Source organism: Paramormyrops kingsleyae, chromosome 5 (assembly GCF_048594095.1).
Source record: "Paramormyrops kingsleyae isolate MSU_618 chromosome 5, PKINGS_0.4, whole genome shotgun sequence".
NCBI classification, from domain to species: Eukaryota; Metazoa; Chordata; class Actinopteri; order Osteoglossiformes; family Mormyridae; genus Paramormyrops; species Paramormyrops kingsleyae.
Window position 1 is genome coordinate 848,244 of NC_132801.1, and position 15,548 is coordinate 863,791.

Below are 15,548 nucleotides of genomic sequence, written 5' to 3' on the forward strand. Positions count from 1 at the left end.
GTGACACGGTCAAAGTGATTGTGCTGTGCAATATAAGCACAAAGTGCAAGAGACCTGAGAAATGTATTGACAATTTAGACAGTATGAACTGCTGTGTTGGTGAAATTGGTTGGTGACCTGTACAGAACATGAGCATCACCACTGGCTATGAGCAGAAAGCCCACTTTAAAAGGAGTTTTGATTCCCTGTGAATAATCAGTTATTAATAAGGCAGAACCCGCAGGCTGCTCATTTACCGCGCGGCTGTAAGTGGCTGCAGGTCCCACTGAGCACCTCAGTGTGACTAAAGGTGGTGTCATTGCAACTTCCTGTCTGCCCATGGCTGCTGCCGCACGTCGGGCGTCCGGGGCTTGTTTGGGCCTGTCGCAGGACCTGACTGGTTCCCCTGCTGCTCCATTGTCTGTGGCAGCCCGGCCCCCGCCTCCCCGCTGCCAGCACCCCAGTGTGCCGAGAAACTGCCGCTCAGCCTCTCCGCGCTGCCAGGTTTCGGTTCTGCCGCTGCGAGTTTCGATCACCGCTTGGCAGTTGGGAGACTCAGCTCAGACGTGCCGGGTCCTGCCTCCACTCGCTGTGGCGACGTCTGTGTGGCGGCGGGGTGCTCGCTGTGGAGTGCTGACTCTGCAGTGCCTCCCCCTGACTCTGCGGTGGCCTTCTTCTGCCTCCCCCTGATTCTGTGAGCTCCCTCGGACTCTGAGAGCCGACCATAACTACGTTTGTTACTTTGTTAAATACTTTGTTTTGTACTTTGTTCATTACTCAGCTTTCTTCTTTGTTTAATGCTTTGTTCATTTCTTTGTCTTTTGATGGCTAGTAGTTGAACTTTCAGCCTCATGCTGCTGCTTTTCACTCCAGCAAAATTCCGCGATGCGGTTCCTGGTGCCCTCTGGGGTGCGGCAGTATGCCGGCAACCTAGGGTTCACCCAACCATGCCTGATCCTCTGCACATCTCTAGGGCCATACAGACCATCCCACATTACTATGAGGGTGTATTGGGAGAGTGTGAGAGGTCACTGAATCCAACAGCCAAGATGCCAGGTGACATGATCTTCATGAGCTGCGAATTAGCTTGTGTGGATGTTTATGTAAGTGGGACAGAGAGGAACCTCTGAGCCTGAAACTGACTCTCCTCCACATGTCCCTCCATGACCAAGGGACCACTGGGCTCAGGAGGGGGACCAGTGACAGTAGGACGTGATGCGGTCACCGCTGCCCACTTTTACATTTCGCCTACAACATAAAAAATCTCATTTGAGTGAAAAGTCAAATTTCCAGTTTTTCATCTCCTGGGGCCATTGTGTATTAATCCCATGAAAAAGCCTGCTGAACAGGGCCCCGCCCAGACACTCCCCTCGCCCGCAGGCTCTCTCACCCCCTTAGGGTGCTGAGAACTCACCCATGTCAAGTGTGGAATGAGGGAGCCTAGGGGGCAGAGCATCCCAAACCGGTTCACACGCCTCCGCCCCCTCAGACTCCCACCCTGTCCCAACGTGTTTCTGTGTTACTATGTCACAGTGCAACCTGCTCTTCCCTGGGGGGCACGTGAGCCTTGCTCCGGACAGGGAGGGTCAGTTAGTGACATGAAGCAGTCTTTAACACGATAACAGGCAGACAGTGAAGTCAGAGGCCTGTTATCTCCCGCCTAGTCAAACATGCTAAGAAAACCACACGTCAAATGGGAGCCTGAGGAGCAGGGATTATCCGACACAGCCTCCCGGCTACGCTGGCAGTGCCAGAGCCCTGCAAACAGCTGGAAACAGCCTGGTGCATGCTAAGCCATCACCGTCATGTAGATGTGTCAGCACACACTGCACAAGCATGTATAAATCATATTGACTTCTCGCACTCTGTTTATCATACTATTTGTTACTGCTAGGGTAACTTTAATTAAACAGCATGGATTTGCAGTGGCTGCTGTGCCTTCAGAACGCGCTCTAGATGCAGTAAAGTTGCAATTCTGCATTTGTACCTTCAGAAAGCATTCTGGATGCACTTAAGACACGCTTGTGCATTTGCACCTTCAAAAAGTGCTCTGGACACAGTAAAGTTGCAGTCATGCATTTATACCTTTAAAAAGTGCTCTGGATACAGTAAAGTCACAGCTGTGCGTTTATACCTTCAAAAAGTGCTCTGGATGCAGTAAAGACATGGTACCTTTGGCAAACACCCTGAATGCAGTAAAGATGGAGTTGTGTATTCACTGTGCCTTTGCTCTTAGACTAGCTAAATCAGGCTGAAATGCGATTTGTCAAAGACATGCAACACAGTCCATGTGCATTGGTGAAAGTCAGCCAACACAGGGGTGCTAAGCATCTCTGGGTCTCTGGTCCCCAGGTCTGGGTGTGAATGCACCAGTCCGCTCAGACATGTTGAGCTCCTATGCACAGTGAGTCATTGAGCGATACTTCACCATCAGCCCCCCGCCTGCCCATCCGACACCCTGGTCTCCCTTCTGATGCAATCTCGAGTGACAGTAATCGGTAGGGGGGAGGGAATCGGCTTCATGCCATGAGGCTCACTGGCCTCGTACGCTCTCCCTTCAGCGTCTCTCTTTATCCACAGCCTGCCATGCTGCCATCTCAAACATGCCAGGAATGAGCTCAGCCATGCGGCCACTCCTGCCGAGACCACGCCCCCTCCTCCCCTCCAGGCTGAAATGTTGCGTTTTCATCGTTCCTACACCTCGGGTGACAATGACAGCTGAGACAAGCCTCTAAGAAGTGTGGAGGTGTTCTGGAATCTGCTGGGGGGGCATGTGTGTCCTGTAAGTGTGCTACACACTGCCCCCTGCCCACATGGCAAGGACACACTTACAGACTCAGGGTCCTCCACATGTAGGCTGTGCCGCCCTGAAGCACACTGTTTACCTCACCCTGCTGTAAAAGTTCAGTGACTTCAGAAGACAGCATCAGTAACAAAGGCCCCTCAATCGTCCAGACTCTGCAGACAGACATACGCCTGGCAAACGGGAGTGATATGCCTGGTACAGAGGAGGAGATCTTCTCTGTGGTGGGGCACCTGAACTGCATAGTGTGCTCCATGTGCTCTATGGAGGATGGGCTGTGGGGTTGGGAATGACAGAATGCCTCCCCAGCCTGAAAGCTGAACAGGGAGGATGCGAATAAGGCGCAACAAAGCAACCATGGAAAACATCAACACATCAACCATGGAAAACAGCAACACATCAACCATAGAAAACATCAATGAATCAATGATCAATATCAGCAGTAGCCAAGGTTCAGTCCTTCACCTCGGCTGACTTGGTATGGAGCAGACTGGAATTCCCCAACAAGAAGATTCCCCTATAAGCGTAACCTGAAAATGTTCAGCCAAGCAGCAGCACAGAAACGCTCCCTGGAATATCAGCAAAACAGACATGCAGACAGGCCAAGCTGGGGAGCTCCTGGGGGTGTGTGAACAGCTGGATCCTGACTGTTAGCAGAGCATGCAGCTTGTGACTGAAAGAGGCACTCTAAAGTACCCGATGGCCCGGCCGCTGTGTGCCAAACACGGACTACAGGCCCTGCTTCTCCCCTTTGGGCATGTAAACAGAGGCCCAGTGCAGAACCCCGCCCTGTCAGAGAGGCGTTAGCGCGCTAAGGCACTCCGATGGCCCGGCGTGTATTTCAGGTTTGCTGTTGCCTCGGGGTCTTTTGCTGTTATCCTCCAAGGGGGTGGGGGTGGGAGCAGATCCAGGAAGCCGGCGGGCCAGGCGGAGGAGAAGACAAGGAGGAGAAGGCGAGGAGGAGGACCGCTACCCTGGGCTGGGGTGGGGAGTGTTTCTCTGCTCATCTGAGACCGAGATGAGAATTAGCACTTTAGAGCCAATGCACTTGAGAGTGAGCCAGAGTTTGTGTTTTCCTGCAGAACGCTCTCCAAAAGGTGCGCCATTCGTCAGCCCGGGACCTTTCACACCTGTGCACAGAGGCCGACTGTTCTTGGGAGAGTTTAATGACTTCCCCTTGTTACCGTGCACTGTAATGAATTGTTGATTGTGTCCGCGTGGGGTTTGCCGAGCTTGTCACTATACAAGCGCATCTCCTATAGCAACAAGGACATAGACATTGAAACAGAAGAGTTTGTCACTGCTGAGTGCCCTCCATGGGTGTGACACGCACCACCTGCTCCCCGGTTTCTGAGACTGCTATCACTAGCATGTGTAAAGGCACTGCAGTGCGTCCCAGCTCTAGCTCACTGTGTCCCTGGCTCTTTAGTTAAGAGAATAAAAGCGGCTGCAATGGTGATTTCACAAGCGCCTCTCTGCTGGGGTGCGGTGTCATGGCCGACTGACTTGTCTGACTTGCCCATGGGACATGTTTGGCTTTGAGCTGAAACTGCATGAGACTGATGGCCAGCAGACAAAGGGATGGGTGTTCGGGTCGAGCACGTTGAGTCTTGCAGGCAGGGATTTGCATAAGCTTGGTTTTGGGGTGGCGTCTGCGCCACATAGAAACCGCTCGACTCTATGGTGGCTGCAGCTGAGCATGGGAGCCGTAGGCAGAGCCGCTGACTGCCAGGGCCGCTGACCGCCAGGGCCGCTGATCGCCAGGGCCGCTGACCACCAAGGCCACTGATCGCCAGGGCCGCTGACTGCCAGGGCCGCTGACTGCCAGGGCCGCTGATCGCCAGAGCCGCTGACCGCCAGGGCCGCTGATCGCCAGGGCCTTCAGTCTGAGGATTTCTAAGGCAGTTACGACTCAGCTTTTCTAGTAGCAGCTTGGTGCAGCTCTGAGACTCACTGCCCCCCAACCCTGAGTGAGGCTTTCCCTTTTGAGGGGGGGTATTCCACCAACTATATTTATACGTGACATGAGTCTCGTATTAATAAGTCTCAGTTTGGTCGGAAATGAGTCTCAGTCTGCTGCTGCAAAATGAAATCTGTGAACAATATAAAAGGCACTGTTGGGTATTGGGTAATATAAAAAATCCTGAAACAAACACCTGCAACAGTAAAAAGCTGTCAGCTATTGGCTGGGATTCACACACCAGGAAAGGCAACACAGAAACTCTCACACCGTTACAGCCGAGTTATTTGGCATAGATTCCTACCGAAGCAAAAATGAGGAACAGCAGATAAAACTGTGGAAATGCAGTGGAATTCCCCGCTAAGCTGAAGTGCCTTTTATGATGCCACCTGCAGTTCAGACCTGGTACTCCATCTGAAGCTAAGCAGGTTTTGGCCTGGCCAGTACTTGGATGGGAGCTGGGTTGCTGCTAGAATAGGTGTTGGTGTGGCCAACAGGTTAGTCCATCCTGTGGACACTGTGGATCGCTGTGCCAGTGATGGGGACATTGCGCTGTAACAAATGGTTCTGTCCTTTGGATGAGACAAGAAACCGAGGCCTTGACCCTGAGGTCATAAAAGATCTCTGGGCATCTTTCAAAAGAGTAGGGGTGGTACCCTGATGTCCTGGCTAAAAATTTCTCATTGTAGCCATTTGAAATCTGGCCTCCTAATCATCTCCTATCTAATTGGTGAATTCTGCCCCTTCACCACCTTACCTACTGTGTGGTGAGCGTACTGGTCCAGAATGGCTGCCGTCACATCATCCAGGTGGGGGCTACACAGTGGTGGTGGTTGAAGTGGCTCCCTGTTGGTTCTGGAAACTGCTTTGGGTGTCTCAAAGAAGTATTATATATATGTAACATTTATTCAAGTCTTTCCCATAAATGTTACCTGCTAATGATAATGTCTGCTGGGCTGAAGCCAGGTGAGTATGTGTCCAAAGTGTGTTTTCATGGACACGTGTGGGGGTTTCTCTCTGTGACTCTTTACCTGCTTCCAGTAAAAATATCCCTCATTTAAAACCAAGGAACGTAGAGAGTGCCTATTTTCAGAGCTGTTTTCTGAAGCAGCGTTTTGCCACAATGAGCCTGAAATCATCCCGTAAAGCAGAAGTGTGCAGAATAATGAAGCTATTGAGCAGCTGCGCAACACGGTCACTGCTGGGTCTCTCTGTTCACCTGCTAGCCTGAGCCCCCCCGCCTCGCCCCGCTCACTTCCTAAACGCCTACACTGCTGCCTTATTTCTCTTTCAGGCTCTCACTCTGCTCCCCACCTTCCTCTTTTTTCACCCGTCCTCCTGACTTGCCTCGCACCCAGCTCCGTGTGCCACGCCCCAGCCGTTTACCTACCCTGCAGATCATAGTCCTAACCTGCTCGACTTAAGCGCCCGCGGCTGTGAGTGACATGCATTCTTGTTGTGCTTTGTGTGCCGGAGTGGTTTAGAGCCGCCCCGAGCAATGGAGATGCGACAGTGGACGGAAACCGTGCTGCAATGAGGAACAGCAGTTCCATGGAATTGCCTTCCTGAGAGGCACAGAACAGGTTTGGTGGGCTCTGCGAATGAGGACAATGCTCGTTCTGTGCTGCTCGTGTCTCCAGCTGTACAGCTCTAGATCACTCGCCCCTGTGTGTGAAATGCCACTTTGCTAAAGACAAAACTTTGCTGAGTGTTTATCAGGAAGGGATTTCAAGAATTTCCCCTTGGGATCAACACACTTTATCTAATCTTACCTAACATAATTTGGTTGTTTTTTTATTCATCCATCCATCCATCCATCCATCCATTCATCTATCCATCCATCAGCCACTATGGTCAAGGTCATTTTTGTGTTTTGTTTTTTGTTAACCACAACATGCAGTGGTGATAACAACACACCATTTCTTGCACTTCTTCACACAGTGGAGCTCCTGTCCATACACTGCTTACACTGCACCTGGGCATTCACTGCTTACACTGCACCTGGGCAATCACTGCAAACTCAGCGTAGCTGCATCACCTTGACAGCACATAGGTTTGTAAAGTGCTCTTTGCCTCAGTTGTACCTTTTATTGGACAAAAGCATCTGCTAAATATGTAAATGTAAATTTCATGTAAATGGAATACAGGGAGCAGCTGAATCATTAAATAATGCAGCACCACACAGAATTCTCTCAGTGGGACCTCACCTCAGATTCTAACAAACACGTGTAACTATATTTATACATGTACACAAGTGCAACAGGATGAAGGACCTGCCCTTGATAGCTCTTTGCCTTCTCACCCAGCACCTACAGGGGGAGGTAAAGAGCATCCAATGTACTGCATTTTCATAGTTATTACAGAAGACCAGGGACAAATTTTGAATTAAATCTGGTATCTATTTATGCATTAATCTGTGTATTTTTAGTATGATATTTCAAAAGTGTTTTTGATATGAGTCTTAAACAGAAGACTTCTTAAACAGAAGTGTAGGGGACATATAATCGAGGTTAGATCTGAAAGGGGGATAACACACTACAGTGCAAGACTTATAAAGAGTGAGAGAAAACGTTTAAATGATCTTCATGTTAGTGTAAAACTATGATATTACTATCAAAGTCTGTTAGCTTAGCCTCATCAAAATTTATGAACTCAGAGTATGGTGTAGACGGAAAGAAGTGAGGATCGACTAGTGGCTCCAAAACAGAAGAACAGAACTAACCAAGCACACTGGTAACAAATAAAAAAAAATCAAAGACCACAAGGGGTCAGAAATAAGGGTAAAACACTACAGACTGAACCATCAATAAACCTAGACTGGGAAACAGGTAATACAGAGACTGGAACTAGGGAGACAAGCAGAGAAACACTCACAGAACAAATCACAGTGACTGACTGGGGAAATGAATGAAGGCAGGGACTTAAATACACTGATACTGAGGACTAACAAAGGGCAGGAGTGAATAATCAAGAACAACCAATCAAACAGCAAAGCAGGGCAACAGAAAACAGGTGGAATGAACTACAATAACTGAGTGTTGGACAAGGGAACCCTAACAAAACCAAGACTAGGAAGAGGACTAAACAGGTACAAGAAGAACATAATAAAACAGAGCACATGCACGCTAACTTAAAACAGGGAAGTGATAATAACTAATAACAAACACTAGTGAAAAAACAGAAAACAAACAAAACAGATGAGGCCGGCCTAAAACCCACAACCAGAGCCTCTGAGTCGTTCACTTAACCTATTAAGCTACGTGGTGGTTTGGGGAATAAGGAAAACACACTAGGGTTGAAAAGCAAGAGACAGAGTGGGGGGGTGGGGGGCAGAACTGGCTAAACAGGGAAAGGTCAGAGGGTGGGGTTGGGTGGGGTCAGGCGGGTGCTGATCCTGACAGTACCCCCCACTGAACACACAAACACAGGGCGTGCGAGGGTACCACCAAGGCCAGCAAGAGGGACAGAACAGAAACCAACTAAAAAAACTGGAGGGGGAAAAATAACACTTACAGTGACCGGGGAACTGAACAGACAGAGCCAAGAGATTAAACAGAAGGGGAACAAAAACAGAAAGGATAAATATGAGGATCTGGGAAAGGACCACAGGATGAGAAAACAAGGGTGGGAACAGATCAAGGGACCGAGAACAAACAAAGTGGGGACTGAATGTGGGAACCAAGGGACAGGAACGGGGATGGACGTATTGGGGAAAGGACCAGGAGAAGACAGATTGGGAAAAGTACCACGGACAAAAGAGATAGGGGCAGGATGTGGAGAATGAGGGATAGGACCAAGTACATAAGGCGGGGACCAGGACAGAGCAGGGGAACCAGAAGGAATGGGAACAAAAGGAGCATATGAAGAAAAGGACCAGGTATCTGAGACTGGGACCAGGACAGAGTAGAGGAACCAGAAGGGATAGAAACAAAGGCAGCAGGGTGAGTGAAAAGGACCAGGTATCTGAGACGGGGACCATGATGGAGTAGGGGAACCAGAAGGGATGGGAACAAAGGGAGCAGGTTGATGAAAAGGACCAGGTATCTGAGACGGGGACCAGGACAAAGTAGGGGAACCAGAAAGGATGGAAACAAGGGGAGCAGGGTGAGGAAAAGGAGCAGGAACCTGAGATGCAGACCAGGACAGAGTAGGGGAACCAGAAGGGAAGGAAAGAGGATGAGGAAGCTGAGGGGCAGGACCAGTAACATGAGGCAGGGACCAGGATGAAACAGGGGAACTGGAAGGGAACAAAAGGAAACAGATGGGGTAGCAGGCTTGGGAACAGAGTAAGGGACTGGGAATGAACAGGACGGGGATGGGACACAGAAGGATGGTGTATGTGGGCTGCCGTAGGCCTGGATCAATTAATGGCTGGATTCAGTGGTGGCATAACCTGGGAAAGGGTCTGGAGATATAGGCGAATCATGTGATCTTGTTTACCAGCATTCAGTTGTAGTGCTGATGAAGATTATTTTAGCTATCTCAGCTATGAAAGATTTTTTACAGATTTGCAGCTGCTTCCTGGATCCTCAGTTTTACAGTTGGTTTATTCATAACTGAACTGCTAGGCTGCATTGTGTGAATAACACCCCATCCCAGCTCATCACTAAACTCCTGGATCTGGTGCAACTGGGTACTGGATTTCCTCACTGACAGACCACAGCAAGTGCGTATTAGTGGAAAAACCTCCTCCGTCATCACCATGAGCACTGACACCCCGCAGGGCAGTGTGCTGAGCCCCCTGCTTTACTCTCTCTACACCCATGACTGTGTAGCTAAGCACAGCTCCAACACCATCCTTAAGTTTGCTGACGATACCACCATAACAGGTCTGATCAGCGAGGATGATGAGATGGCCTACAGGGAGGAGGTCAGACTCCTGGCAGAATGGTGTCAGGAGAACAACCTCTCCCTCAACGTCAACAAAACTAAGGAGATGATTATGGATTTCCGCAAACAGACAACAGAGCACAGCCCCATCTACATCGGAGGTGAGGCTGTGGAGCAGGTCAGCAGCTTTAGGTTCCTCGGAGTCACCTTCACTGATGACCTTAAATGGTCAAGTCACACAATAGTCAAGAGAGCACAACAACGCCTCTACTTCCCCAGGAGACTGAGGAAAGCCTGGATGTCCCACACAACCCTGTGCAGATTCTACAGGTGTACTGTGGAATCCATCCTGACAGGATGCATCACATCCTGGTACAGCAACTGCTCAGTTCAGGACAACAGAGCTCTGGAGCGTGTGGTGACCTCAGCACAGAAGATCACGGGCACACAGCTCCCTGCGATCCTTGACATCCACACTACACGCTGTCTCAGGGAAGTGAACTGTATCAGGCGGGACCCCAACCGCCCTGCACTCTCACTTTTCACCCTCCTCCCATCTGGGAAGCGACTAAAGTCCATTTGGACCTCCAGGTTCAGGAACAGTTTCTACCCAACTGCAATCAGACTCATGAACAATCAGTAACCTTGTGTCACCTCCACTGCTACCCGCACATATACTTCTAGCTGTCTTGTTGTCTATGTTCACTGTCTGCAGGAGCACATGCAAGCAAGTATTTCATTTTACATGGTACTCATACTTGTACACATGACAAAAAAAGGATTGAATTGAAGGTTGGAGTTCAACTACAGTAAAGGGCTGTAGATTTTCACAGATGACCCTAACTACTAATCTGTCAGTTGTGACCTGAGCAACCCAAACAGATGATACTGAGAGGTCACAATCTGCAGATGTTTTGCTGCTGATGGGAACAAGCTCTTCTTCTAAGTTTTTTCTTCTCAAGATGCATTCAAGATGAATGACTGCTCCACGACCATAAAATGATGGAGGATGAAGTATTCATTTAATTATTTATTTGTTACTTACTAGGGGGTGAAGGGATGATCACATGGTCTTAAAATATGGGAAAAAGGGCATCCCATTTTGGACACCTAAAAGCACACCAGCAGACTCAGACAGGGGAGAGGCCCTACCAGTGTTCCCAGTTTCAATCATTTAGGAAACCTAAATAGAGACCAGCGGATTCACACTGGGGAGAGGCCCTACTAAGTAAATTCAATTCAGTTTTATTTGTGTAGCGCATTTATTTTCTCAGCATTACATTGTCTCAGAACGCTTTACATTATCCCTGCCCAAAGCCCCCACTGAGCAAGCCAGAGATTTCAGTCTCATTGCGGATAGCCGGCAGGTGCTGGTGCTGCTTCTGACAGCAGGCCAGGGCTCTCAGCATGGGTAGACTTTCAGTTCAGACTCTAAAGAAACAGTATTGCAGTGGTTAGCACTGTTGCCTCACACCTCCAGCATCAGGGCTCAAGTCTACACCCCCATCTCCATGTGTGTGTTCACCCAGTGTCATCAATGGGTTCCTCCAATTTCTCCTCACAGGTTAATTGGAGATTCCAAATTGTTCATAGGTCTGCATCTGTGTGTGAGTTTGCCCTGAGATGGGATCATGTTCCATCCTGGGTATTCCATTCCTGCAGATTTTTAAAGCGTATATGCATTTTAGTTTTTATACTTTCATTTATTCTTTACTCCCACACTCTGCATTAAGACAGACCAGAATAATATCCAGCAATGGGCAAGTCATACTTTGAGTCCTCTGACTCTACATCCTCCAAGGAAGGCATGTCAGTGGGTTTTCAGGAGGTCCTCGAAATACTCCTTCCACCGCCCGACTCTATCCCCAGGTGAGTGCAACAGTTATCCACCCCTACTGTAAACAGCATGGGCAAAGCCCTGCTTTCTCTTGAGTCACAAAATCTTTAAAGCTAACCAAAAGCCATTTTCCATGGCTTTGCTTAACTGCTCCCACAACCAGAGTTTTGCTTCTGCAACTACCAAAGCAACATTTCCCTTGGCCTGCCGGTACCTGTCAGCTGCCTCTGGAGTCCCACAAGCTAACCAAGCTTGAAAGGCCTCCTTCTTCAGCCTGACAGCTCCCTTTACTGCTGACGTCCACCACTGCATTTGGGAATTGCCACCACAACAGGCACTGACAACTTTACAGCTACAGCTCTGCACAGCTGCCTCAGCAATGGAGGCTCAGAACATGGCCCATTCACACTCAATGTCCCATGACTCCCTCAGGATGCAAGAGAAGTTCTGCCAGAGGTGTGAGTTGAAGATCTCCCAGACAGGGGCCTCTGCCAGATGCTCCCAGCCCACTCTGACTGTTTTTTTGGGTCTACCAGGTCTGTCCAGCGTTTTGCTCCAACATCTGATCCATGCCATGTCCTGAAAGTGCTGGGAGGCACAAAGAAACCCTAAAGACAGTCCAAGAGCTGGTTAACTCCAAAGGAAACTTTATTAGAGTGATTAGGACAAGCAGCAGAGTAACAATGACTAGACTGGGAAGCACAAGACAGAGGGGCACATATATACACTGAGAATAAACATATGTAGGGCATCACAATGGATCAGAGACTATCAAACACAGGTGAGGGTGATAAGTACAATCAATGAGGGGCAGGTGTAAGTGATACGGGGCAGACAGCTGGGTGGACGTGCACAGAAACGGGACAGGACAATCCAAATAAACAATTAATTAATAAACAAATAATTATAACACAGTTAATGTCAATAAAAATCTGGTTTTCTGCCCCGTTGGTCTTCCATACTCACAACATGCGCTGAGTATAATGAAGATACTGCTCAAGATTGGCGGGATTGTACTTTGATATAACATTGATTTAAAAAAATTCAAAAGAAGAAGTAACCGTACACACCCTGTATGAATGACATAATTGACTAGGTAAGTTTTCATCTTAATTACAGCATATGACATTTATTGTTTTGTTACAAAATACTGATTTGGTTTGTGGATGAGATGTTCATGCAAGTTACCATACATAACTTTATTAAACTCAAAATCATGAAAGATTTTATGACATTTGAAGCAATGCTACTTCAAATGGTGTCTGACCCACCCATCTACATTCTTATAGTACAGAAACCACTTGGACCATACACATCGGTCCTAACTGAATTTGGGGAACTTCCCACTGACTTAATCATTAATTTAGAGAATATTATAATATCTGTAGATTTCTCTCCTGGACTCTGTTGGATGTTACTAGCAAGTAATGGGACCAATGCACGTGCACAATCACACAGTAGACTTGATTATCACTCACAGAATTCATGCTCATGATGCACAATATATGGACAAAAGCACTGGGACACATTACCATTACCCCCACAGGAACAGGACATCACATTCTAAATCCATAGACATCAATATGTATTTGGTCTTTCCTTTGTAGCTATAACAGCTGCTACTGTTCTGAGAAGACTTTCCACAACATTTTGGAGTATGTCTGTGGCAATTTTTGCCCATTCATCCAGAAGAGCCCTGAAGGGCTGGCTCGCAATATCCATTCTAGTTCATCCCAAAGGTGTTCGGTGGGGTTCAGGTCAGGGCTCTGTGCGAACCACTCAAGTCCTTCAACACCAAACTCACCCAACTATGTCTTTATGGCCCTTACAACACAAAAATGCTGGAACAAAAAAGGATCTTGCCCAAACTGTCCCCACAAAGTTGGAAGCATAGAATTGTCCAAAATGTCTTGGTATGCTGAAGCATTAAGGGTTTCTTTTCACTGGAACTAAGGGGCCCTAGCCCAATCCCTGAAAAACAACCCCATACCATTATCCCTCCTCCACCAAACTTTCCAGCTGGCACAATGCAGTCAGGCAGGTAACATTCTCCTGGCATCTGCCAAACCCAAACTTGTCCATCAGACTGCCCGAGAGAGAAAAGTGCGATTCATCACTCTACAGAACACATTTCCACTGCTCCAGAGTCCAGTGGCAGCGTGCTTTACACCACTCCATCAAAGACTTGCCATTGTGCTTGGCAATGTGAAGCTTGCATGCAGCTGCTTGGCTATGGAAGCCCTTTCCAGAAAGCTCCCGGATTCTCTGCTGGGGTTAATGCCAGAGGAGATTTGGAACTTTGCAGTTATTGAGTGAAGAAAGTGCTGGCAACTTTAAACACTATTATTTTTTAGTGTTGCATGGAGGGAAATCAAAAAACCTGAAAGAAACCCCATGACAACACAGGGAAACACGCAAACTCCACACACATGTTGCTGGAGGTGGAGACTCAAACCTTGCTCCTAACGGTGTGAGGCAACAGTGTTAACAGCTGTGCTACCGCGCTGTCCTCCTTCCCCTGTGTGAATCCGCTGATGTTTCTTTAGGGTTTCCAACTGACTGAAACTTTTCCCACACTGGGAACACTGGTAGGGCCTCTCCCCTGTGTGAATCCGCTGGTGTTTCTTTAAGTTTGATAAACTACTGAAGCTCTTCCAACACTGGGAGCAATGGTAGGGCTTCTCCCCTGTATGAGTCCGCTGGTGTGTCTTTAGGTGTCCTGACTGACTAAAGCTCTTCCCACACTGGGAGCACTGGTAGGGCCCCACCCCTGTGTGAGTCCGCTGGTGTGTTTTCAGGGGTCCTAAATGCCTGAAGTTCATTCCACATTGGGAGCACTGGTAGGGCTTCTCCCCTGTGTGAATCCGTTGGTGTGAATTTAGGTGTCCTAATTCACTGAAGCTCTTTCCACACTGGAAACACTGGTAGGGCCTCTCCCCTGTATGAATCCGTTGGTGTGTCTTCAGGGGTCCTAAATGACTGAATTTCTTTCCACACTGGGAGCACTCATAGGGCCTCTCCCCAGTGTGAATCCGCTGGTGTGTCTTTAGGTTTCCTAAATGATTGAAACTCTTCCCACACTGGGAGCACTGGTAGGGTTTTTCACCTGTGTGAATCCGCTGGTGTCTCTTTAGGGTTCCTAATTCACTGAAACTCTTCTCACACTGGGAGCACTGGTAGGGCCTCTCCCCTGTGTGAATCCGTTGGTGTTTCTTTACAGTTCCTAATTCACTGAATCTCTTCCCACACTGGGAACACTGGTAGGGCCTCTCTCCTGTGTGTGTCTGATGGTGTTTTTTGCGACTGCTCTTTACACCGAGTGTCTTTTCAGCCTGGGATTCCTGTCGAGCCTTCAGAGTGCCTGAACCCGCTTCATTCATGGTACTGAATGTGTCTGTTCTGGGCTGAGAGGCACTGGGGCCAGCAGAAGATGGGAAATGCTGGGATGTGTTGACAGATCCAGACATCAGCTGTCCGACATACTCCTCAGGGTGAGATCTTTTAATGTGTCTGTGGAGATAAATGTCCGCTGTGAAGGAGAAGGGACACTGAGAACAAGGGAATCCTTGGGTGGATTTATCTGCTCTCCTTGCTGGGGGCAAGAGAGAGACAAATCAGTGAGTACTGTGGTGGGACAGGGTTAAGAGAAATAAGACAAAATAAAAAGACAAATGATGACAAACGAAGATACCTTGTGAATAGCACTTTTTATTCCACAAACAGTCAAAGGTGATGCCCAGGTCCTTGGCGTAATCTTCTGCATACCATACCAGGAGCTCCTGCCCAGGGGCAATTGGCTTGCAGCAGCGATACAAGATGCCCCCTTTGTGCTGGAAGGCCACCAGGTTCTGTTCCTCCTCATCACGGGCACAGTTCACATATCTGACACACAGAGAGGGTGTGTGTGTGCATCAGTTGGAGAGAGAATAGACGTGGTGTATGTATGCATTACTGCAGTGGTTCCCAAACTTTCTCTGCAGGGTCCCCCTTTTCTAGATAGGAACATTATTGAGCCCCGCCCCATTCAAACTACACAGGTTCAGATTCAAACTTTATTTGAAATACAATTCCCTTTTCTGAGCGAAACAAATGAATTACAAAATACAAATGGTGCAATTTCACCACTGTGGGAGAAAAAA

General features: G+C 48.4%; 1 protein-coding gene across 5 annotated transcripts in view; it reads right to left on the minus strand.

The window, feature by feature from the left end:
- Positions 1-12,039: 12,039 nt before the first annotated feature.
- LOC111853633 (uncharacterized) overlaps positions 12,040-15,548 on the minus strand; it is a 41,579-nt gene continuing 38,070 nt past the window's right edge. For all 5 annotated transcript variants that reach the window (XM_072711794.1, XM_023830765.2, XM_072711795.1 and 2 more), the window contains 2 exons: positions 15,101-15,291; positions 12,040-15,001 (listed from right to left, as the gene is read on the minus strand). In XM_072711794.1, coding sequence (XP_072567895.1) covers positions 13,872-15,001; positions 15,101-15,291 — 1,321 coding nt within the window. In that variant the 3' untranslated portion in view covers positions 12,040-13,871. The remainder of the gene's footprint in view (positions 15,002-15,100; positions 15,292-15,548) is intronic.